Below are 26,557 nucleotides of genomic sequence, written 5' to 3'. Positions count from 1 at the left end.
CCCCCTCCCCTCTCCATTTCTCTCTGTCCTATCCAACAACAATGACAACAATAATAACTACAACAATAAAACAACAAGGGCAACAAAAGGGAATAAATAAATAAAAATAAATTTAAAAAAAAAGGTTTGAGAGTGACCTCATTCCCTAGTTTCAAATTGGAGCCTGAGTATTTACTGCTATGAATGACAAGACTTATTGCAGCACAGCCTGGACTCCAGAGGGAGAGAAGAGACGTGTTGGTTCAGCCTCCCTCCTGCTGCTGCAACCTGGCAGACTGGGCTGGTGGGCCAGCTTGGGTTGGGGTTCTTCTGGCCTGTCTTGCCTCGGTTCATCTGAAGGAGAGAGGATCCTGGCACCTGGGGCCTCCTGACTTTTTAACCTGACACATTAGGGAGGCAGGCTATTTGGGTGGGTGGTGTGTCATGTTCCTCCTGGTTTGGTGTTGGGATGTAATAATGCCTTGTTCTATCCCAAAGATGAAGAAGATCATAAGGTCCCTTCTGTCCCAGGAATCACTGACTTACAGAGATCTCCCTGCCCTATGAATCCTGTGGTGTGAGATCTTTGAACCAACAGACCTAGTAACTGTCTTCTCATCCAGTGACAGTGATACATACCCTCAGACAATTGATAGCCTCCTCCCACATTGCCAACCTCAGGCTGGAAAAAAGCACATGGAAATAGGCAAAACTATCAGAGATGAAATCTGCAGGCACCCAGGCCTAATGTGTTTTTACAGAATGCATATTTGATTAACCTGCCAAACGAAAGAATTCTAAAGCATGCCAAGTGGATTTCTCTTTTGTTCCTTTCCAGTCATGTCAGATCTCAGTGTGGTGGTGGCTCGCATGTGGGTCTGTCTTTTGATACTAACACAAGCAGCCTCCTGTTTGGAAATCCTCTCCAGCCTCAGGGTGGTGGGGTGTCCTGTATAGACTCTTGGCACACCAGCTGTCTGCATCACGGTATTCTGGCAGTGGAAACAGGCTTCTGTGCGTTCCATCAGAGAAGCACATTGTCAGCAGGAAATGACTACCAGTAAGATAGAGAAGACTTGAGGAAAGATAATGAAAGGGGCCACCAGAGCCCAGCATGTGATCTGGTGACCAAAGAAATAGGACAGAAATAATTCCTGCTTGCCCAATGTGGGCACTCAACCTAAATGCTCTGTTCTGGCAGGAAATGACCACCTCCTTTCAAAAACTCAGACATTTGCTCTTCTTGGATCATACACTCCTGCAGAATCTGAAGTGACTTCCATCCACATATCACATTTTACTTTTTCCTAACTAAAGATGATAGTGTGGAAAGTGAATGGCATCGTCTCTACCCTGGGAGTATTTCCTTGTGCACCCTCCTCCTTTTTTATTTGCATGTGTTTTTTGATAAACAACTTGGAAATGTGCAAAAATTAAAACTGACATATGCAAAAGTAGCCACCATAGAAGTGAATAAAAATGGGATATATATGTAAAACCCATATCTATGACCTTGGGAGAATTATGGCAGTTTCAGCTGGAGCTGGGGTAGGGGCACAGAACTGTGGTGGATGGTATGGAATTGTACCCTTACTATGATTTTCTAAATCACTAATAAAAAAAATTACACAGAAAAGTGGCCAGTTCCTTCTCTAATAAAGATGACATATGAAAGCATATCAAACTGACCAAGAGGCCTTGTATGATGCAAATACTGTGTCTCCACATTTTTGCTGGGTTGCCTCTTGAGGATGAGACTGTGTGATAACCTTTCCCTCCCAAAGCCCTTGTTGGGACCGTGTGGACAGAGAAATCACAAACAGGAAAAGGGAGGGTTTTCTAATATATTTACCTCTTGGCTGTTGGAATAGAAAATCAATGGGCAGGGCCGGGCAGTAACGCAGCGGGTTAAGCGCAAATGGCGCAAAGTTCAAGGACCAGCATAAGGATCCCAGTTTGAGCTCCCGGCTCCCCACCTGCAGGCGGTCACTTCACAAGCGGTGAAGCAGGTCTGCAGATGTCTATCTTTTTCTCCCCTTTTCTGTCTTCCCCTCCTCTCTCGATTTCTCTCTGTCCTATCCAACAATGACAGCAATGACAACAATAATAATAACAATAAACAAGAGCAACAAGGGAAAAATATAGCCTCCAAGAGCAGTGGATTCGTAGTGCAGACAACCAAGTCCCAGCAATAACCCTGGAGGGGGGAAGAAAAAAAGAAAAGAGAAGAAAAGAAAAGAAAGTCCATGGGCTGCTGTGTGGTGAAGAGGTTTCCCATATTGTTCAGCCTCAGAGACGAGTTGCTTTAAAATGCTTTGTGAAGCTAAGAAAACATGCAGTCATTCTGGTTGGAGCCAGCAGGGCAAGGGCAGGGAGAGTATGGTGCTCCCACCTCTGCCTCCTCACCACACCTACAGGGTGGACCACTCAGGCTGAGGTTCAGAGTCAGTTTTTATGTTGCTCTTCCCCACCAAAGTCCACCCTCTTTCTACACCTGTCGCTAGGCAGCCATGACACCAGAAATTGGCAGTTGGTCATGCTTTTACATAGTTGTTTCTTCAAGACCAGAAAGAAAATTTAACTATAAAGTACAATTGGTAAGTTGAACTCAAATTTCTATTACCATCAGGCTAGTGGGTCATAGACCCAAAGTTGACTTCTCTTTGTTGCTTAAGAGCAATTCCTAACAGCTAAGGAGGTATCACAGCTCGCAGAGCCCGGGACCTGCATGTCTACAGTTTCTGGTTCAGTTCCCACCCCCCTCATCCCTGTCCTACACACACCAGCCAGAATGGCATTCTGCTTTCTTTCTCTCTTGTGAAAATCTCTATCACATATGAATTAAATAAATCTTAAAAAAGAAAAAAGGGACAATTCCTAGAGACCTATCAATTAGGATAAGAGTGTAGGATATTTTTTTATGATTTTGTTAACAATGAGGAGTGTAGAAACTAAACACCTTTTTAAAAAAATTATTATTTCATTTTATTTCCCAAGATATAGTTAGATTGATGGAGAAAGAACCAGAGCAGCACTGTGGTGCATGCAGTGCTGGGGATCAAATCTAGGGGCTCACGACTGTGAGTTCAAGCTCTAGTTAACATACACTTAGTGTTCTTCTTTCTTCCAAATTGATGACTTACCCTATGCTTAAGCAAAAATAATTTAATAATCTACATTAACATTTTGCTGTGTTTATAAGTTCTTTTTCCTGTTTCAGAAAAGAGAGCATAGAAAAAGCAGAGAGCCAGGTGATGACACACCTGGTTAAGTACACACACTATAGTGCACAAGGATCCAGGTTTAAGCCCCTGGTCCCCACCTGCAGGGGGAAAGCTTCACAAGTGGTGAAGCAGAGCTGCAGGTGTCTCTCTGTCTCTTTCCCTCTCTATTTCCTCCTACCCTCTCAGTTTCTGTCTGTCTCTATCCAATAATAAATAAATAAAATTTAAAAAAAGAAAATAGCATTCAAGTCATAAAGCAAGGCTTTAGATGTTAGTTCTTCCCCAAATATTTTATTTCATTTTCTTTGTGAACTTAAACTTGCATGTTATTGAGTATCCTATTTCAAACTTGAGCACTTGTCAGCCCAAACAATGAGTACTGTAGTGTGCTAATATTGGATGGCTTTTAAATTTAACTTGTGAGCATATGTTTAGTTTACTTGACTATAGGTGATTTCAGTAAATGCATATATTAGAAAATAAGATAATCTTAGCTTCTGTTAGCTGCTAATTTTTAGTATATTCATGGATAAGTTACCTATATACATTAGTTTATTGTTTAAAAATTACTTAGTAATAGAAAATGAGGGAGAGGCTGAGTGGTGGTGCACTTAGTTGAGTAAGCCATTACAGTGTGCGAGGACCTGAGTTCAAGCTCCCAATCCCCACCTGCAGGGGAGAAGCTTCAAAAGCAGTGAAGTAGAGTTCCAGGTTCCTCCCTCATTCTCTCTTCCTCTGTCTCCCCTCCTCTCAATTTCTGTTTCTATCTAAAATAAATAAATTAAATATTTTAATGAGAGAAACAGAATGTTTACATTTAAAGTAGGACTAGTTTTTTTTTTTGCACTACAGAATAGTGTTAAGATTGTATTTGGTTTTGTGTTCAAGTTTGAGAAACTGGAGCAGTTATTTATGGAAATATTGATCAATATGGACTGTTAAGTTAGCATGTCAGCCAACATATATAAAGAGCTTGCCAAACTCAACAACAAGACAACAAATAACTCCATCCAAAAATGGGGGGAGGACTTGGACAGAATATTCACCACAAAAGAAATCCAAAAGGTTAAGAAACACATGAAAAAATGCTCCAAGTCTCTGATTGTCAGAGAAATGCAAATAAAGACAATAATGAGATATCACTTCACTCCTGTGAGAATGTCATACATCAGAAAAGGTAACAGCAGCAAATGCTGGAGAGGGTGTGGGGTCAAAAGAACCCTCCTACACTGCTGGTGGGAATGTAAATTGGTCCAACCTCTGTGGAGAACAGTCTGGAGAACTCTCAGAAGGCTAGAAATGGACCTACCCTATGATCCTGCAATTCCTCTCCTGGGGATATATCCTAAGGAACCCAACACATCCATCCAAAAAGATCTGTGTACACATATGTTCTTGGCAGCACAATTTGTAATAGCCAAAACCTGGAAGCAACCCAGGTGTCCAACAACAGATGAGTGGCTGAGCAAGTTGTGGTATATATACACAATGGAATACTACTCAGCTGTAAAAAAATGGTGACTTCACCGTTTTCAGCCGATCTTGGATGGACCTTGAAAAAATCATGTTGAGTGAAATAAGTCAGAAACAGAAGGATGAATATGGGATGATCTCACTCTCAGGCAGAAGTTGAAAAACAAGATCAGAAAAGAAAACACAAGTAGAACCTGAAATGGAATTGGCATATTGCACCCAAGTAAAAGACTCTGGGGTGGGTGGGTGGGGAGAATACAGGTCCATGAAGGATGATAAATGACATAGTGGGGGTTGTATTGTTATAGGGGAAACTGGGGAATGTTATGCATATACAAACTATTGTATTTACTGTTGAATGTAAAACATTAATTCCCCAATAAAGAAATAATTTTAAAAAAAAAAGAAACAGAAGGATGAATATGGGATGATCTCACTCTCAGGCAGAAGTTGAAAAACAAGATCAGAAAAGAAAACACAAGTAGAACCTGAAATGGAATTGGCGTATTGCACCAAAGTAAAAGACTCTGGGGTGAGTGGGTGGGGAGAATATAGGTCCATGAAGGATGATAAATGACATAGTGGGGGTTGTATTGTTAAATGGGAAACTGGGGAATGTTATGCATGTACAAACTATTGTATTTACTGTTGAATGTAAAACATTAATTCCCCAATAAAGAAATAAATTTTTTAAAAAAAGATAGCATGTCAGAGCTGCTCCTTATCTTTTCAAACGAACTTGCTGTTTTCAAAACCTAAATATAGCAGATGTTTATGTATCTACCAGGCTTCTTCTGTATTCCCCTAGCATTTGTAAACTTTCAGAATGAGGTAATAACTTGCTCTCTGGCTGAGTTGATCCAGTGTGCTCTGGACTTGGGTGTGGAACATCACTTCATCTGAGCTGTGTGCAGAACAACCACTGTCTATGAATGATGGATATGTGCGTGTGGGCAGCATGCAGATGACAAAAGATGCTTAATTCTTTTTAATAAGAGTTTTCTTCTTCCAACACTGCCTCTGTGTCCCTGGAGAAACATTAAATATTCACTGGCTGGCTGAGTGGAAAGGAAGCGTCACAGTACTGGGAGAAAATATCCACACTTAAAAGAGTCTTAGCTCTTTAATCCTGTGCATGGCCTCTCGGTTTATGCGTTTTAGAACTCCGTATGTATTTCCCCAAGGTCAAGGGTTCAGCCCCCATATGGCCCATGTAAATGGCATCCAACTGTACCAGGCGAGTGAATGGGAAGTTGTAGAATCTGCTGATTCACAACTTCCTGAAAAATAAGTCAAAGCATCTGTTGCGGTGGTTACCTTATATCTCCAGGTCAACATATGGAAGCAGGAAGTGAGATCATTCAACAGAGACTATCTCAACAGCACACTGCACTTGCCTGCACCAGAAAAAAAATGCCACGACCCAGAGAACCCTGGGGTTCTCTCCAGCATCGCTGTAGCAATGGTGTGAAGCCTGGTACTGGAAAGCTAACTGGCAGAAAGGCTGGCTGTGATGAATGTTGGCTCACTTTGGTTCCAGTGAGAAAGCAGATAAGACCAAACTGAGCTGAAGAATGGGCTGGAAGTAACTGCTACTTGTCACATACACACTGTTGTGTTCTGCCAGTGCCCTCATTTCTTTTTTTTTTTTGGGGGGGTCACCCTTGAGAGTCTTCACTTCATATCAATGGCAGACAGTTTCAAAAGAACATTTCATCCTAAGGAAAAAAAAAAAAACTAGATCATCTAAATTTATAGATACTGATGATTTAGACTTTTCTCCTCTTCATGGTTGTCATATTTCAATGTAACTTTTTCAGAAGAGGACTAAAATACTTGCCCTGTGGTGGCCTCAGTGAAATACCTGTACTTAAATCCAGAACTGAAAGATCTTTAGGATCAAAATATTTTGATAGATGTGCTTCTGAATGTGAAGATAGGGTCAGCTCCAGCAAAAAGGAGAGAAGGAGGAGGAGGAAGAGGATGAGGGAGAGGGAAGGAAGGAAAGAAGGGAGGGAGGGCAAGAAAAATGTGTAGTCACTAAGCAACACAATGCATTTGTCACCTCCATATAGTCTACATGGACTGGCTGTGCTTAAGTGGTTCCTTTGCTAGTTAATGATCATGCTGTCAGACTCTTCACTTTGTTTTTCTACTTCTACTACTTTAGTATTGGTCTACAACATCGCAAGAATTTAGGAGTATAATCTCAATCTCTCTCTCTCTCTCTCTCTGTCACACACACACACACACACACACACACACACACACGAGAAAGAGAGAGAGAGATTGAGAGAGAGAGAGAGAGAGAAAGGGAGAAAGGGAGAGAGAGGAGAGATCTACTCCACCCACCTCCAAAGGTCCTTTGGCATCACAACAAAGAGACCTCTCTGATTGTTCTTCCTCTTCTCCTCTCCATTCCCTCTAATAACCATCATCATTTTCACAGATTCTAAAAATCATTTTGAATATTTTTTCAGGCTCATTTTCAGCTATTTACGTTTTACAAATTAGTGAACCTTCCAGCACATGTCTTTCACTTCCTGACTTACTTCACTTAGCAGCATTACCCCCACTTTCATCTTTTTTTGTCTAGAAAGTTATGATAGCGTTTACTTAAATTATTTAAATAAAGATAGTTATGAATACATATCCCATGGCTTTTTCACTCAGTCATCTGTCAGTAAGCATTTATAAGTTAATTACATATTCTGGCTAGTGTGAGTAGTGCTTTCTGTAAACTCAGAAGTGCAGCTAGCCTTTCAAATTAATATTTTGATGACTTTGGGATAAATGCCTAAGCATGGTATTGCAGGAAACAGAAGGTATTTCCATTTCTATCTTTTGATGGACTCTCCATACCATTTTCCAAGGGGCTACACCAGTTGGCATTGGAACTTCACTTTAATATCTCTCATATGTGGACTTCTCTATATATGCTTATATTCTAGCTCCTTGGCCAATGTGCTTTCTGGGATGTAATTATTGGCCTGGCCACTCTAATAACTTTCAGGTTCTTCATCAAGCCAAAAGATTATTCAGTGTAGAATGTACATCTGTGATCCATTTGACAGGTGATACTTAATAATGCCTTTGTGAAAGTGAACTAGAAATAGCATCAGTTCTCAAGTGTAAGACAGAGCATGGCAGACCTTCTATATTACAGTTTGGAAAAACAAGTCTCCATTTCATGTTGGGGAGATATTTAGTTGGCAGTGAAGGATTTGGAACTCATATTTTCCAAGGCAAGAGAGGAAAAGAAAATCCCTTTAGTGATACTGATGCCAGTACATGAGGTATAAAGATTAGAGAGTTGGCGCAAATTAAGAAACACTGTATAAACCTATTGGAAAATATGGTTTTCTGGTGTTCCTTATGGGGAAAAAAAAATCACCAAGACTAGTATGGGTGAGTATTCAGAACAATTAGAAATGTTCCCCCTCAGATGAATCAGGAATCTTTTAAAAATTTTTATTTATAAAAAAGAAACACAAAACCATAGGCTAAGAGGGGTACATTTCTACATAATTCCCACCACCAGAACTCTGTATCCCATCCCCTCCCCCTGATAGTTTTCCTGTTCTTTAACCCCCTGGGAGTATGGACCCAGGTTCATTATGGGGTGCAGAAGGTGGAAGGTCCAGCTTCTGTAATTGCTTCCCCACTGAGCATGGGCGTTGGCAGGTCAATTTATACTCCCAGCCTGTCTCTCTTTCCTTAGGGAGCAGGGCTCTGGGAAAGCGTGGCTCCAGGACACATTGGTGGGGTCATCTGCCCTGGGAAGTCTGGTTGGCATCATAGAACCTGGTGGCTGAAAAAAAGAGTTAATATATAAAGCAGAACAAATTGTTGTGCTAATTTATATATTGTTGTGAAAAGTTTTTTTTAATATTCCCTTTTGTTACTGTTGTTGTTTTTGTTGTTGTAGTTATTATTGTTGTTGTCGTTGTTGGATAGTACAGAGAGAAATGGAGATAGGAGAGGAAGACAAGAGGATAGAAAGATAAACACCTGCAGACTTGCTTCACCACTTGTGAAGCGACTCTCCTGCAGGTGGGGAGCTAGGGTCTTGACCCGAGATTTTTACGCCAGTCCTTGCGCTTTGCGCCACCTCCGCTTAACCCGCTGCGCTACTGCCCAACTCCTATGAAAAGTTTAAATCTCTTAAAACTCATATATCGGTGCTAATCAGCATGCTTTAAAGTTTTGTAACATGTAAAAGTGAACAATTTGTGGTGCTTTTCATTAATATAGAATTTACTCTTTTTTGTTTTATTTTATTTTTTCCTTATGGGGGAAACTAGAGATTTGCAGTCAACAGTAAAATACAGTAGTTTGTACATTCGTAACATTTCCCAGTTTTCCACGTAACAACTCAACCCCCTCTAGGTCCTCCTCTACCATCATGTTCCAGGACCTGAATCCTCCTCACACCCCTACCCCAGAGTCTTTTACTTTGGTGCAATACAACAAACCCAGTCCAAGTTCTGATTTGTGTTTTCCCTTCTGTTGTTATTTTTCAACTTCTGTCTATGAGTGAGATCATCCCATATTCATCTTTCTCTTTCTGACTTAACTCACTTAACATGATTCCTTCAGGCTGTATCCAAAATGAGGTGAAGAAAGTGAAATCGACATTTTAATGACTGAATAATATTCCATTGTATATACATACTACAACTTACTTAGCCACTCATCTGTTGCTGGGCACCTGGGTTGCTTCCAGGTTTTGACTATTACAAATTGTGCTGCTATGAACATAGGTAGGTATATGTAAATCTTTTGGGATGGGTGTGTTGGGTTCCTTAGGGTATATCCCCAGGAGAGGAATTGCAGGGTCATAGGGAAGGTCCACCTCTAGCTTTCTGAGATTTCTCCATACTGCTTTACACGGGTTGGACCAATTTACAAATTACTAATTTTCCCATCAGCAGTGTAGGAGAGTTCCTTTGTCCCTACAACCTGTCCAGCATTTGTTGCTTCTACCTTTTCTGGTATATAATATTCTCACAGGAGTGAAGTGGTATCTCATTGTTGTCTGTATTTGCATTTCTCTGACAATTAATGACTTGGAGGAACATTTTTTCATATGTTTGTTGGCCTTTTGTATCACTTCTGTAATGAATAATCTGTTCATATCCTCTCCCCATTTTGAGTAGCATCATTTGTTTTCTTCTTGCTGAGTTTGGTAAGCTCTTTATATATTTTGGTTATTAGCGTCTTGTCAGATGTATGGCATGTAAAGATCTATTCTGTAAGGGGTCTCTGGTTTGGGTGGTGGTTTCTTTTGCTGTGCAGAAGATTTTTTATTTGGTGTAGTCCCATTGGTTTATTTTTGTTTTAGTCTTTTTTCTTATTAGAGCTGTATCATTGAAAATGCTTATAAAGTTTAGATGGAAAAGAGTTTTGCTAATATTTTCTTCTAAGTATTTAAAAGTCCTTGATCCATTTGGAATTAACTTTTGTGTGTGGTGAGATATAGTGGTTCAGTTTCATTCTTTTGTATGTTTCAACCCAATTTTTCCAACACCATTTGTTGAAGAGACTCTTCTTTCCACATTTAATAGTCTGGGCACTTTTGTCAAATATTAGATGTCCATCAAAATTTATTCTAACAGATACAAGGAGCAGAAATGGTATTTCACTAAACAATGTACATTTTCAAGTTTTTGGTGGGTTTTTTGTGTTTGGTTGGTTGTTGTTTTACCTGAGTACTGCTCACTTTTGGCTTATGGTGGTACTGGGGATTGAACCTTGGGCATGAAAATCTTTTCTGTAACCATTACATTGCCTCCCAGGCCTACAAATGCACTATATTAAATCATTTTATTGGGTGTCAGTGGTTTATAGCACAGTAGTTGACACATGGGTGCAATTTCTTGTCTCCCTAGGATAGGTGTCTGCAAAACACTCTTACCACCCAACCTAGGTCCTTTCCTACCATCATGCACTAGGACCCCAGTGACCCCTCCACCCTCTCCCTTCCCCTCTTTCTCCAGAGTTCTTTTGCTTTGCTGCAATATGCCCCACCCAGTGTGTTGTAAATGTATACTTTCAGATGTTGAATGAAGAGCAACAAGAAGCCTAATTGCCATGTAATTTTCATTCTAACCAGTTATTGCTTGTGATGACCTAAATATGGGTTTCCAACTCTTAAAGTTTAAAAGAGAACTAAAATGGTCAGTGCTTTAAAAACAAACAAAACACACACCATCCTGACCACTTCTGAGCTGGACCACAGTTCACCCACATCCAAAGCTTGGAGAGCAAAATCCTCCAATCCTGCTGCTTCTCCCTGTTGTCTCATGGGGAACACTGGGCTCTCATGGAACCTGCTACAATTATAGTATTAAACAGGTACATCCCCATTAGTGGCAGAAGCAGGCATGAGGTCTTGAGTTCAGTCCCTGGCATAATGTATACCAGAGTGATGCTCTGGTTCTATCTCTCATGTTAATAAATAAAATTTTTAAAAGAACTTGTTAAGAAAGGGCAACTTTGGTTATCTTGGGTATCAAATCGAAAATCCTTTGGTGAAAATGAATCTTTATTATCCAAAGCTTGGGTAACAAAAAAAACCAAAAAAACAAACAAAAAACCTTGGCCCCACCTGTTGCCATACTTTGTCACTTGGGACCCTAATCTACCTCTTTCCTATATCAGTATTTGTGTTATTACTAGACTTCCTCAATATCTGTGGTAGTAACTATGGAGATATGATATTCTGCTCTACTTGTAATCTAGGAAGGCAGCCCTCCACAGGTTCATAGCTTCCGAGAGAAGATACAATACATCCAGATCAGAGATGAAGGATTGTTTCTTACAGGAGTAACGGAATTATCAGGCGTCGTATTCTAGTTTCCTAAGCCCCACTTTGCCAATAGAATAGCTCAATGAGGGAGTCGGACGGTAGCGCAGCGGGTTAAGCGCACGTGGCGCAAAGCGCAAGGACCGGTATAAGGATCCCAGTTCGAGCTCCCGGCTCCCCAACTGCAGGGGACTCACTTCACAGGCGGTGAAGCAGGTCTCTAGGTGTCTATCTTTCTCTCCCCCTCTGTCTTCCCCTGCTCTCTCCATTTCTCTCTGTCCTATCCAACAATGATGACATAAATAACAGCAACAATAATAACTGCAACAATAAAACAAGGGCAGCAAAAGGGAATAAATATCAAAAAAAAAAAATCTTAAAAAAAAAAATAGCTCAATAAAGACCAGGTAACATCGGAGTACAGAAAGAGCCAATTTTTAGTAGAGAAGCCCTGAATTTAGGGGACTCGAATCTTTTATAATTGACATTGGTCACACTTGCCCTTTGATTTGAGGAAGGCACTCTTGCCCTTACATGGCAGCCACTAAACAAAGAAACCTGAAGAGTTAGTCCACTACAAAGAGCAGTCTCATCTAGAAGATGTGCAGAGATATAAGAGACCCATAGAAAATCCCCTCCCACCACCGACTAACTTCTCCCACTACTCCCTGTGTCCTTGGAGATTATCCGGTGGGCGTGGAAGAAAAAGAGCCTGTCAGTAACCGTTGTCAGATGTGCTCAGCTCCTCCCATGAATCTTTTCAGGAATGTCTTGGTTTGATTGGTTCTGGGTGTTGTTGTTGTTCTTGTTATTGAAGACTCAGGATCTCATGTACACACATGCTCCACTCTTTAGGGTCAGCCTTTCCATTCTTTTCATTTTAGAGAAAGAGGCAAAGAAAATGAGAGACAGCACAGCACCACTCTGCCATCCATGAAGCGTACACTGGTTCTGTTCAGGGTGCTACCATGTGGTGTCTCAAACCCAGGTCCTCACACATAGTAAAGCATCTCCCTGCCCCTTCTGGAGATCTTTCGTAAACTGTTTAAAGGGCCTTGGTGATTCTCATTTAAGAGGTGAATATTAGAGTCAGGGAAGATAGCTCAGGTATTGAGCATAGGACTTGAGTGCATGAAGTCCTGGGTTCCATCTCTGGTACTACATATGCCAGACCTGAGCAGTGCTCTGGTCTCTCATAAAAGTAAGTCATTTTTAAAAGAGCTAAATGGGGGGGGGGGGGCAGTGGTGCACCTGGTTAAGTGCACATGTTACCATGCACAAGAACCTGGGTTCAAACCCCTGTTCCCCACCTACAGAGAGGAAGCTTCACAAATAGTGAAGCAGTGCTGTAGGTTTCTCTCTGTCCATCTCTCCCTCTTAATCCCATTCCTCCTTAATTTCTCTCTGTACTATAAAATAAAAAATGTTTTTTTGGGGCCAGGTGGTAGCGCAGCAGGTTAAGTGCAAGGACTGGAGTAAGGATCCCAATTGGAGCCCCCAGCTGCCCATCTGCAGGGGGGTGGCTTCACAAGCAGTGAAGCAGGTCTGCAGGTGTCTATCTTACTCTCCCCCTCTCTGTCTTCTCCTCCTCTCTCGATTTCTCTCTGTCCTGTCCAACAACAACAACAGCAGTGTCTACAATAGCAATAATAACACCAACAAGGGCAACAAAATGGGGAAAATGGCCTCCAGGAACAGTGGATTTGTAGTGCAGGCACAAACCTCCAGCGATAACACTGGAGGCAATAGAATAAAAAAAATAACATTTTTTTTTCCTCCAGGGTTATTGCTGGGCTCGGTGTCTGCACCATGAATCCACCACTCCTAGAGGCCATTTTTCCCCCTTTTGTTGCCCTTGTTGTTGTAGCCTCGTTGTGGTTATTATTATTACCATTGTTGATGTCATTGTTGTTGGATAGGACAGAGAGAAATGGAGAGAGGAGGGGAAGACAGAGAGGGGGAGAGAAAGATAGACACCTGCAGACCTGCCTCACCACCTGTGAAGTGACTTCCCTGCAGGTGGGGAGCCGGGGGCTCGAACCGGATCCTTACACCCATCCTTGCGCTTTGTGCCATGTGCGCTCAACCCACTGAGCCACCGCCCGACTCCCAAAAATAACATTTTTTAAAGTTAAATATTGGGATGTAATAGAGCTAGTTATAAACTCTTTTTTATATTTATTTAATTTATTTATTCCCTTTTGTTGCCCTTGTTGTAGTTATTATTGTTGTCATTGTTGGATAGGACAGAGAGAAATGGAGAGAGGAGGGGAAGACAGAGAGGAGGAGAGAGAGATAGACACCTGCAGACCTGCTTCACCGCCTGTGAAGCGACTCCCCTGCAGGTGGGGAGCCGGGGTTCGAACCGGGATCCTTATGCCGGTCCTTGTGCTTTGTGCCACCTGCGCTTAGCCCGCTGCACTACAGCCCGACTCCCATAAACTCTTAACTAGAGCTAACTCATCTGTAAAAAATGGAGGTAATGCCCCACCCCCACCCCACCTCAGAGAGCTGTAGAGAGATGGTGTTAAATGCTTAGAACCCAGCACAGCTCAGCACAGACTTTAATAACGTATCATTTGCTTGTCCCATTGGTGAGGAGGGCTGGCAACTGGACAGAATCTGGAGTGATACGGTGTTACCAGGCACCTTCAAAACATTGCCACACCTCCCCTAACAAAGCCACAGTGTGTCCAGGAAAATCTGCCTCCCCCATCTCACAGATGAAGAAATGACTGAGGACCAAGTGGCTAAACCTAGCCTGCACACTTCTGAGTAAGGAGTTTGGGAGCTACACACCCCCCACATGATGTGCTTTCTGGACCCATTTCCCGGGGGTGTGGCCCTTCCTATTAAAAACTTTAAAGCCCCTGAAGATATTTAAGCTCCTTCTGAAACACAAAAATTTAATTATAGGTTCACTGTGGCTTCTTAGCTATTTCTTAGCTATTTACATTTCTTTGGACAGAATTGAGCATGTGAGTCAGTTGCCTCATTGACTGAACTGCAGCCCTTTCAAGGGCCTTGCTCACTCTTCTTTCATAAACCTTCAAGTGCCAAAGAGTGCCACACACTAGGGTCATTCACAGCCTCCCAGAAGGCCACTTCAGCTTGGCACTATTGCCCCTTCCTTTAATGCTAGAAGTAGTGAGTGAGTCAGCATCCTCACCCCAGTTCCCACTTAGCCCTTGCTAGCTAGCCTCTTCCTTGGACATCATCATCATCATCATCATCATCATCATCATCTAGAGGCTGCCTTATTGCAAATAAATGACATTTAATTCTACTGTTTGTCTAGACCAAAATAAAAGACAAACTACTAAAGATGTGTATCCATCAGCATAAGGAGATCAGGAAACGTAGACACACCACACACTCAGCATTTTTCCTCCAGTGGTTACCATGGCAACCATTGTAGTGGTATCTTCTAACACATCTTTAATGCTTGGCTAAGGTGTATATGTTAATTTTATAGCTGTGCTTAATATTGTTCATTAACTTCACACTTCCCAGATTCTCTTAAGGGAACTCAGCACCTTAGTGAGCATTTTGAAAAGCCAAGAAGACAGAAACTATTAAAACATGTTTCCTAAGGCACCTGCTTTGTAGTGTATGTGACCCACATTTGAGCCCAGTTCCCACCATATTGGAGGAAGCTTCTGTACTGTAATGTCCTTCTCTGTGTGTCTGTCAGTCTGTCTGAAACAGTCAGCCCAGAGCAGTGAAACCCCAGTGACAACAGAAGGAAGCAAGCAAGGAAGGAAGGTTTTTGGGTTTTTTAATTTTATTTTTATTGGTGATTTACAAAATTATAATAGGGTTATAATTCCACACCATTCCCACCATCAGAGTTCTGTGTCCCCATCCCTCTCCAGTGAAAATTGCCATAGATCTCCCAAGGTCACAGATAGGGATTCAGAGTGTGTGTGTGTGTGTGTGTGTGTGTGTGTGTGTGTGTGTTGTCCATTGTTATTCACTTTTACAGCAAGAAAGGAGGGTTTGGGGTTTTTTTAGTGGTTTCTTATGAAAACAGAAGGTCTTTTGTCCCCAAAGGGTTATGTCTTATAATTCTCTTGTTTTGGGGGTCAGGCGGTGGCGCAGTGGCTTAAGCGCATGTGGTGCAAAACGCAAGGACCGGCGTAAGGATCCTGGTTCAAGCCCCCAGCCTTGCTTCAAACTGGAGCTCTAACTACCACACGCCCGTCTTCTCATGAAGTTCAGAGTATGAGTTGCTTCCAGATACTGTAAAAGCACAAAAAGAAAACAGAATAAAATTCTAACTTTCCAACTTCTAACACCAGTATGATCTCTTATGTGCCTTTTCCCTGACATATGTAATTATTTTGCTAAGATATCATTATTATATTACATATAATAATACACAGTGGATATATGCTATAAATAACATTACATGTAAGTAATAAATAATGTTACACACAGTACATGTAAACATTCTATATGATTATAAGTTACATATAATATGTAATTAGACTAAGACTCCTGTTATGTCACCAAGAAAAGAAAGGGCAAAACTGAGCAGTCACCTCTTCCAAAAAACATACTCAAGTTGTTCTCCCAGCTCTCCCCAGTGAAAGCCACTTAGGACTTTATGATCTTTTCACATTGGCACATGTCTGTAAGAAAGAAACTGAGAGTGTTCATCTTAGAGTTTAAATAGTAAGCTAAGAAACAAATGCCTTCTGTCATTTGTAGAAATGTAATCAAAGGTTCACAGGATTATTTGAAGCTGAGGGGTGGCAGAGAAACCACACAGTGTGCTGTCTGCAGGCAGTTCTGTGAAACACTGGTTGGTGGTTCTTCCGTGCTCCTGTGACATGCAAGTCTCACTCCTTCCTCTAGCATCTTTGTTATTATGTGTGCTCCAGACTTGCTACCTAGTGGCTCCTTATCCCAAGCAACAATTTGAAACCACTTTGTTCAATTTAGTTCTGAACCTGTGGCTGATAGAAAGGAAATGACTGGGGCTCGGGCGGTAGCACAGCAGGTTAAGCGCACGTGGCGCAAAGTGAAAGGACCAGTGTAAGGATCCTGCTTCCAGCCCCCGGCTCCGCACCTGCAGGGGGGTCACTTCACAAGCAGTGAAGCAGGTCTGCAGGTGTCTATCTTTCTCTCCCTCTCTCTGTCTCTCCTCCTCTCTCCATTTCTTTCTGTCCTCTCCAACAAAATTAATGGCAACAATAACAATAAGGACAAGAGCAACAAAATGGAGGGTGGGGAAAATGGCCTGTAGGAGCAGTGAATTCGTAGTATAGGCACAGCAATAACCCTGGAGACAAAAAAGAAAAGAAAAAAGGAAGAAAGAAAGAGAAAGAAAGAAAATGACTGAAAGATAATCCTGTACTGAAAGACAGCTTTTTGTTTTATGCCCACAAAACAGATGCTCTTTGTACTTAAAATGCACTCACTTGTGCCCACAGAGCCAAACTCTGTGCATTTACTGGGAGCCAAGAGCTCTGATCATGGTGGAGGAAGAGTTCCTGAATGCTTATTTCTTCTTACTTGACTTTACCATGTGCTGGTGAAAATGTGAGACGAGTTCCAGGAGGCAGTGGTTGAATTCCCAATCATAAGATAATTTGATGACTAGGAGTGTGTAGAGAAAAGAACAGGGGCCACCCACTATGAGCAGGCAGAACAGAGCCCATGGGGAGCAGGACTTGTCATGAATCAGAGTTCTCCCTGAAAACAGAACTGATGAGACATGTGCAGAGATGAGTTAGTAGGAAATGTTCACATGGTCATGCAGGCCTACCAGGTCCGAGATCTACTGAATGAATCAGCAAGCTGGAGGCCCTGTTGAACCAAAGGAATAGTTCTACTGCAAAGGCTGATGGGCTGGAAACTCAGGAAGAACTAATATTTTGGTTCCAGTTCAAAAACACAATGCTCTGGTTCAAAGGTCATCAGGCAAGAAAACTTCTCTCTTACTTATGAGAGGACTAGCCTGTGGTGGTGGTGGTGGTGGTGGTGGTGGTGGTGGTGGTGGTGGTGGTGGTGGTGGTGGTGACAGCACCAGGACCTCATGCACACACAATTTTACTGCTTTTTGGACTGACCTTTTTATTCTTTGAAAATGTCAGATAGAGGGAGTCAGGCATGGTACACCTGGTCCAAGTGCACATTACCATGCACAAGGACAGGACCTGGGTTAGAGCCCCAACTCCCCAGCTAGAGGGGAGACATGTCACAAAAGGTGAAACAGGTTCGCAGGTGTCTCTCTTTCTCTCCCTTTCTATCTCTCCTTCCCTCTCAATTTCTTTCTTTTCTATATAATAAAATAGAAAAAAGATAAAGGGAAAAGTGGCTTCTAGGAGTAGCAAATGTATAGTGTAGGCACTGAGCACCAGTGATAACTCTGGTGGCAGGAAAAAAAAAAAAAAACTCAGACAGACAGAAAGATAGACACCATAGCATTGGTGTGGTGTTCCTGTGTGGTACTGGGGTGCTCTCATGGGGTTGCCAGGACTCACACCTGGGCCGCATGCATGGCATAGCATGCACCCCAGCCAGTGAGCTATCTCCCAGGACTTCAGTTGGATGAGGTTGGATGAGGCCCACCCACGTAAGGGAGGACTGTCTATTTTACTCTTGTCTACTGATTTCAACATCAGTCTCACCCAAAAATACCCTCACAGAAATACCTAGAATAATGTTTCAGTACATCTCTGGGTACCTTGTGTCTCAGTGAGGCTGACATGTAAAATTCACTATGGCAAACACTGAGGAGAAAGGCCAAGGACTGGGAGAAGAACCAGGTACAATTTCAAGCAAATGGTCCTCAGTCACTTAGTGCCATGCCAGGATTGCATAGAACCTGAGGAGCATAGACACTGCTTCCTGTGCTAGTTCATTGAACTCTGAAGGACATTTTTCCCATTTTTGTTGCCCTTGTTGTTGTTATTGTTGCCATTGCTGTTGTTGTTGTTGGATAGGGCAGAGAGAAATCGAAAGAGGAAGGGAAGACAGAGAGGAGGAGAGAAAGATAGACACCTGCACACCTGCTTCATCACTTGTGAAGCAACCTTCCTGCAGGTGGGGAGGGAGCCGGGGGCTCGAACCAGTATCCTTACTTGGGTCTTTGTGCTTCATACCATATGCGCTTAACCCGCTGCCACAGGACAAGAACAAGCCTTCCTGCTCTTGAGACAGTTAGCTGGAACTACTGTCCCCAAGCTAGAGCCCTCTTAGCAGAGCACCTGCTTTGTTTGGTTCCTGCTTCCACATCAAAAGCCAGCTAAAGAGCATCAGAATAGCAGGGCATGAAGTCCACCAGGGAGGCTAGGGAAACAAGTTTCTAGGACTATACTCCCTTGGAGGAAGGCTGTTCAGTGAATCCAGGATGACCACTGAGTCTCCCTGTTCCATGCCTTAGTCTCAATTCCCAGAATTCCACCATTGAACTGGATGAGCCCTTGTCTGGACCAGACTCCATGCAGTACAGATTCAAATACCCAGTGTTTACTCCTGTTCCACAAACTGCCTCCTCAGCTCCCCTGTATAAATTTTTCTGTGGCACTGCTACCACTGAAAATACATTCAGTCCTTCTTCACTTACTTTACTTTTGTAAACCCCAGACCTCATTAGTCTCTCCTATAATCCTGATATTGTCTTACCCAGTTTCATTCCTTTTGCTCTCTGCCACAGGATTAGCCTTAAACTATTCATACTTCCAAAAAGAGATATCTTTTCTTTAAATTCTCCACTGTATCTAGTACCATGTTAAGCATATGATAACTGGTCAAGACATATTTTCTGGGTCCAATTAAGTAGTTATCTGAATTGATTATTCTCAAATAAAGTTTGATAGTATCCGAATAATGTTTAAATGATGGAACAGTTGCTGGGTGGTGGCACACCTGGTTGAGCACACATACTACAGTATGCAAGGACCCAGCTTCAAGCCCCCAGTCCCCACTGCACAGGGCACAGCTGTGCTGCTGTGGTATCTTTCCCACCCTCTCCCTGGTTTTCTGTCTCTGTCATCTCTTTCTGTCTGAAAAGGTTGACCCAGAGCAGCAAAGCCTGTGTAGTAAAGTTATGTAAAACACATGCATGCAACTAGAAAGCTGATAATTTGCAACCTTTTTAAAATCAACTTAGGGGGAGTTCTTCCATCTTATTCCTTCTATTCATGTGTGTTTTATAGTTTCTCATAATAAATAAGAAAAAAAAACACTAGTGGTCACAAAAGTCTCTATGATCAGGTGACATCTAAGTAGAGATTGAAGGAAGCAAGGGAAAGCGGTGTGGATGGTAGAGCAGGGAGTGTTCCAAGCAAAGTAATAGTCAGCCCAGTGGCCTAGGAGCTGGTGCAGTGGCTCAAGTGTTGGACTTTCAAGCATGAGGTTGATAGTTTAACTGCTGGCATTGCAATGCCAGAGTGATGCTTTGGTGCTGATGCTCTGGTGTTTCTTTTCTTTTCTTTTCTTTTCTTTTCTTTTCTTTTCTTTTCTTCTCTTCTCTTCTCTTCTCCTCTCCTCTTCTCACTCTTTTTTTTTCTCCTCACCTCTTCTCCCCTCCCCTCCCTTCACCTCCCTTCCCCATCTCTACTCTTCTCTTTCCAATAAACAAATACGTATCTAAATAGAAACAGTCAGCCCAAGTGTGTTTCTTTGATTCCCTAAACAGAGGAAAGTACAGGAAATGAGGGAGGGAAGTCATCTGGTTGGGAGAGGGGGCAGGTAAAAAACTCAGAGTCTGTTAGTCTGTTAAGTCACCATAGAGACCTACATGGCCTTGCACTCTCTCCATCCAGCTCTTAGACCTGGAAGCTGACTTGTTCTTGGCTCTAAGCCTTTGCATGTGCTGTTCCTCCCATCCCCTCTTGGTGCCTTCAGCACATGTCCCCAGCAGAGCACATGCCTGTCTGCTCACTTTTCTTCTCTGCTGTGCATGGTTACTTACAATTCTAGGCACTGACCACCCAGTAAATTTCTCTAATGTGAATAAGCAGAAAGTATCTATCCTGCTAGGACTTGTTAATGCTCAGTGAGTTGTCTGTTTTACATATTCATTGTCTGGTTTGGGCCAATAACTCAACTTCATCTATCTCTTCAAATGTTTGCTTACATATTCATTTGCTTGTTTGTTTTCTTCCCTGTGGGAGGGGGTTGGCACGGGGGTAGATTGTAGGACTTGTAACCATGAAGTCCTAAGTTCAATATCTGACATCACATATTCTCTCATTAATTAATTAGCTTTTGTAAGAATAAATCCGTTGGCCCAGCAAATGGTACAGTGTTTAGAGTGCTGGATTTACAAGCATGGGGTTTCAGGTGCAGTCCCCAGCATTGCAAGTGCCAGCGTAATGCTCTGGTTCGCTGTTGTTAAAAAGTAAATACAGGGGGTCGGGCGGTGGCGCAGTGGGTTAAGCGCACGTGGCGCAAAGCGCAGGGACCGGTGTAAGGATCCCGGTTCGAGCCCCCGGCTCCCCACCTGCAGTGGAGTCGCTTCACAGGCGGTGAAGCAGGTATGCAGGTGTCTATCTTTCTCTCCCCCTCTCTCTCTGTCTTCCCCTCCTCTCTCCATTTCTCTCTGTCCTATCCAACAACAAAGCAACGTCAACAATGGCAATAATAACCACAACGAGGCTGCAACAACTAGGGCAACAAAAAGGGGGAAAAATGGCCTCCAGGAGCGGTGGATTCATGGTGCAGGCACAGAGCCCAGCAATAACCCTGGAGGGAAAAAAAAAAAAAAAGTAAATACATTGGGAGTTGGGTGGTAGCACAGCGGGTTAAGCGCACATGGCATGAAGTGCAAGGACCGGTGGAAGGATCCCGGTTCAAGCCCCCAGCTCCCCACCTGCAGGGGAGTCGCTTCACAGGCGGTGAAGCAGGTCTGCAGGTGTCTATCTTTCTCTCCTCCTCTCTGTCTTCCCCTCCTCTCTCCATTTCTCTCTGTCCTATCCAACAACGATGACATCAAATAACAACAACAATAATTGCTACAATAAAAACAAGGGCAACAAAAAGGAAATAAGTAAATAAATTTTTTTTTAAAAAAGTAAATACATCTTTTAAAAAATATTTATTGGATAGAAACAGAAACATTGTGGAAGGAAGAGGTAGAAGAGGAGACATCTGCACCACTGCTTCACCTCTTGTGAAACTTCCCTCTACAGGTGGCTTGAACCTGGGTCTTTGTTCATCATAACATGTGCACTCAGACAGGTGTACCACTGCTCAGCCCCAATAATAAGTAAATAAAGCTTTAAAAAGTAATTTAAAAGAATACATCTTCTGTTTTATTCTTCTCACCTTCTCCTATTTCTCTGGTTCCTCCCTTTTAAAGAACTCAGATTGCTTGTCAGTCTGATCTCTGTGATCGTCAACACAATTGCTGTTGAGTTCCATGTCTCTCGGGGCACTTGAAGAAGGTCAGGATTGCAGGGTCCTTCCTTGGTATTCTGAGCCTTGTTTGGGACCTGTTGCCAGCAACAGTGGACCAAATAAAAGAGCCTTGTGTTTGCTACCAGTGCCTTAAAGGAATAGGGCTTTTCTCTCCACAATTTGTTGGTGTGAACTTGGAGGGCTCTTAAGAGGCCATAGGTTTGTAGCAGGTGGGGGTTATGAAGAAAATAGGAGCTGGTGTAAAATTGAATAGGATCTCCGCACAAGTAATACCCCTAGATTGAAATGATTTCTGACAGGGCCGAAGGTCTTCGTTTTCCCAGCACTCCGCACCCTCCCCTCCTAGCTGGGTTCTGGCAGAGTCTCTGTGGAAGTGACCCCATTCACAGTCGCCATATTGCTTCATTCTGCTTGCAGAGGTCACCCTGAAGGTCCACGTCAGTGATGCCAGCACCCACCAGCCCATCCCAGATGTGCTCATCGAGGTGTTCACCAACCAGGTCTCCATCGCCTCCAGCACCTCTGGCCCTGATGGTGTGGCTTTCATCAAGTTCCAGTACAAGCTGGGCACCCCGCTGATTGTCACCGCTACCAAGCACGCCTATGTGCCAAACTCGGCCCCGTGGAAACCAATCCGACTGCCCGGTAAGGCTTTCTCGCCTCCGAAGCAGAGCTCTGGGGTTACAGCTCCCAGTTCTCAGATGCTCATACAGTGAGGACTGCCAAGCAGTCACACTGCTCCTGAACCAGGCTTTTCCTGGGGCTTCATTTTAAACAGATGGGCATTGGGACCTCAGGCTGATTCCCAGGATAGGAGGGGGGGGGGGCTGTGTAATGCAGTGGCATGCACTCAGCATGTGATGGAGGAGTCTCTCGGTGAGCTTGTAGGCAGTTTGTGGTCCTTGAAGAGCCACAATGCTTGATCAGACTAAGTCATCCTGCCAGCCCACAGCCTGCATGGGTGATCAGCAGAGTCCTCCGGTTTGGCTCCCTTAGTTGCTCCCTGGCTGTAGAGAGAGCACCTTGTTTGGTAGGAGCACTTCCCAGATATTTTCCCACAGCTTGCTTAGATAGGGTTGAGGCTCTTCATTGCCACCCAGGGAGGTTCTAAATGAATCCCAGACGGGCAACCCTGAATTCTGCTTGAAAAGAATGACATGGCCAGAGAAGTGCATGTTTTTTTCCCAAGTTTATAGAAAACTTACTGAAATAAATAAGTTAACAAGTAGTCACCAAGAGAAGAGATGGGCAGACAGTGAAAAGGAACCATCTGCCTCAGAAGTGAGACAGAAGAGACATGCAAAGAGGACACTGACTGCCTCTGAAGTATGTTCATCTTGACTAGCAGGATTTGGGGAAATAGGAATGAGGGGTTCAAGTCCTATCCCTGCTCTGTCTTGATGACACTGCTAGTGATGGAGTCAGGCACAGAAACAAACTGAAAGCATGGTTACAGTCAGAAGATTTTTTTTCATTCTCTGCCTTACTTCTTGAAGCCCCTTAGGTGAAAGCAAGCGCGGAAGGGCCCCAGTAACTCTTGAGCTTATTGGCACTGCTCCTTCTTTCCTAATCCTGCCAATCCCCAGGACCCTCCCTTCCTCCCTGTCTCCGTCGACATGGCTTTTCTTGGCACCACTGATGAAAGGAATCCTGCCACACGTGGCCTTTTCTGACTGGTGGTGTTTGTTCAGCAGGATGGTTTCAAGGCTCACACATTCAGTGGCCTAAATCAGTTCTTTATTCCTTTTTGCTGAAGAACAATATTCTATTATATGCATATCTATTCCTCAGTGGATGGGTCTTGGGCTGTTTACATTTGGGGGCTGCTGTGGACATACCTGTGCAGGTAATTCCTCAGTCATGGTGGAGTTGAATTGCTGGATTTCATGACTAATCAAGGAACCATCTGACTGCGTCCACAGCAGCCAGGCACACATGCGTCTTTCACTTGCCACCTTCTGCTTGCCCTACAGCAGCTCTGTGTGGCCATGTCTCCATCTGACATGGTACTCTCAAAGGCACAGCCTGCCTCCACTGTGGATCAGACCCACACAGGGTATAGCACCTGCCTTGTGGGTGGATGATAGATAAATCGCCCATCTGGAGGATGTGTGTAAGAGAACCATGCCCAGAGCACCACCATAAAGAGTGAGCAGTGCTGGAGTTAGGGAGGTAGAGCTTCTTCCTGGCCACCAGCCCCCACTTTAGACTCACCTCATTAGGACAAGACAGTTTGATCACCCAGAGAATTTCACAGGATTGAGAAGTTTTGCAGCATTGATTGATCCGAAATTGGAGAGTACAAAGAATGCACACTTCCATGGAAATGAGAGTGGACATTTTGATCGAAATGTCAGAATTCTCCTCTGTCCGTCTCGTCTCTGCAGTGTTCTCTTCACTCAGCCTTGGCCTGCTTCCAGAACGATCTGCAACTCTGATGGTGTATGAAGATGTGGTCCAGATAGTGTCAGGATTTCAAGGTATGGCTGCTAGTTTAACAGAGAGGACACGACAGCCGTCAGGCTGAGGACTGAAATCTTAGGGCTGGCTTATTGTCAGATGGTAATGGCAGCGAATCTCTCCAACTCTGGGCTAGAAAGCCTAATTTCCCTGAGTGCCCAGCACATTGGATTTGAGGTAGTCTTGGTTGACTGTGATCTTGCTTTTTTTTTTTCTTTCCCCCAGGGTTATTGCTAGGCTCGGTGCCTGCACCATGAATCCACTGCTCCTGGAGGCCATTTTTCCCCTTTTGTTGCCCTTGTTGTTGTAGCCTCGTTGTGGTTATTATTATTACCATTGTTGATGTTGTTCGTTGTTGGATAGGACAGAGAGAAATGGAGAGAGGAGGGGAAGACAGAGAGAGGGGGGGAGAGAAAGATAGACATCTGCAGACCTGCTTCACCACCTGTGAAGTGACTCCCCTGCAGGTGGGGAGCCGGGAGCTCGAACCGGGATCTTGAACCGGCATCCTTACACCAGTCCTTGCGCTTTGCGCCACGTGTACTTAACCCACTGCACCACCGCCTGACCCCCTCTGCTTTTTTAACCAGAGTCTCTAAGTATGTGCAAGAAGAAAAGGACAATTTTTTTTTCTTTAAAGATTTTTTTAAGTTTTTCTCTTTATATTTTAGTACTGATTTAATAATTAGATTGACAAAATTGTTGGATAGAGGGGTACAATTCCACATAATTCCCACCACCAGTTTCACATCCCATCCCCCCTACATTGGAAGCTTCCCTATTCTTTATCCCTCTGGGAATATAGACCAAAGATCTTTATGGTGTGCAGAAGGTGAAAGGTCTGGCTTCTCCACTGGACATGGGTGTTGACAAGTCAATCCATATCCCCAGCCTCTATTTCTGTCTTTTAGTAGTGGGGTAGGGCTCTGGGGAGGTGGGGTTCCAGGACTCATTGGTGAAGTCGTCTGCCTAGGGAGGAGGTCGGGATGGTGTCATGATAGTGTCTGCAATTTGGTGACTGAAAAGCATTAAGATGTAAAGCAGAACAAATTGTTTAGTAATCAGGAACCTAAAGGTAAGATTATTATAGCAGATGAGATTTGGGGTCTTCATGTTAGAAGGAGCTAGGAAGATTATTTTAGGTATATTCCAAGGGGCCCATGACTTTACTAATTTTTACCTGAGCCCAACAGCTAACATGCAGGTAGGTTGAACATCTGGTCTAGGAAAAATGGTGTTAGAGTTAGGAATAAGATTAGAAAGCTAGATCAGGGCAGGGAGTAGCTCCCAAACATGGGAAAAGTATATAAATACTGCTAACTATAAACTCCATTGATCTGACCCAGGACCTGTGTCTTTCTATATTTAGCACATGAGCCTGTGCAACTTCTGCATCCCTGCCAGTCTGAACTCGCATTCCATGGTCAAACCTAGAAACACTCTAAGCTGCACTCATTTCAGGGAAAGGGGCTGTTTTCTTTATAAGCAGTGTTCTCGTGAATGCTGGTGTGCACTCAGAATGCCTTCTGTCTGTGCTCCACACTCCACCCCATCCTTCTCAGGGGCTCCAGACCCATGATACCCCACCCCCTGCACTGCTACATGCCCCTTTCTGCAGTGCGCAAAACTTCAGGTTTATACATCTTGAAATCTACTTGTGGGTCTGTGTTCTGCTGTGGCTTCTGCCCAGCCTCAACTCTGTCCTAGGAAGGTCTTCTGCAGCCACCCCTCTGCCTCCCACCCCTTCTTTACACCCTTCTACCCCATAAATTTCCTCACTTCACAGCCTCTGAGGACCCCAAATCACCAAACCCCTAGGACACACACATCTCTTCTGCTCCTGGTTGCCTCCACAGCACTCAACAGAGAGGACCAGTCTTCACTTCCATGACATGGGACCTGGACTTTTCTCTGTGACTTTTGCTCACTTCTCTGGACATGCCAGAGCCCACTTTGGATCCCTACTTCCTCTCCCAGCACTTTTCCTAGAGGATCACATCACACCTCAAGTTTTAAATGTTCCCCAGAGTCTGAGCACTCTGATTTCTCCTGTCTAGCCTAGACTATTCCGTGGGATTGAAGCTCAGAGCTGGCTGCTGATTTGGCATCTCTAGTTGGGTGAATAATAAACACCTTGAAGTTAGTGTACATTCACTGAACTCTGGATTTTTTTTTCCATGCAGCATCAATCATAAACTGATGGCCTTGTGCCTTAGTGTGCATGAGACCCTCTGGCTGA

The 26,557-nt window shown here is 43.5% G+C and overlaps 1 protein-coding gene across 1 annotated transcript in view; it reads left to right on the top strand.

Moving 5' to 3' along the window:
* The window catches only part of FAM171A1 (family with sequence similarity 171 member A1), a 128,458-nt gene that overhangs the window by 56,408 nt on the left and 45,493 nt on the right, over positions 1 to 26,557 (top strand). Inside the window, exons 2-3 of the mRNA XM_007526113.3 lie at positions 22,276 to 22,503; positions 24,246 to 24,338. Coding sequence (XP_007526175.1) covers positions 22,276 to 22,503; positions 24,246 to 24,338 — 321 coding nt within the window. The remainder of the gene's footprint in view (positions 1 to 22,275; positions 22,504 to 24,245; positions 24,339 to 26,557) is intronic.

The sequence above is a fragment of the Erinaceus europaeus genome, chromosome 6, assembly GCF_950295315.1.
Source record: "Erinaceus europaeus chromosome 6, mEriEur2.1, whole genome shotgun sequence".
Taxonomy (NCBI): domain Eukaryota; kingdom Metazoa; phylum Chordata; class Mammalia; order Eulipotyphla; family Erinaceidae; genus Erinaceus; species Erinaceus europaeus.
The sequence above is the reverse complement of the archived record's forward strand: the minus strand, read 5'-3'. Positions and strand labels throughout refer to the sequence as shown.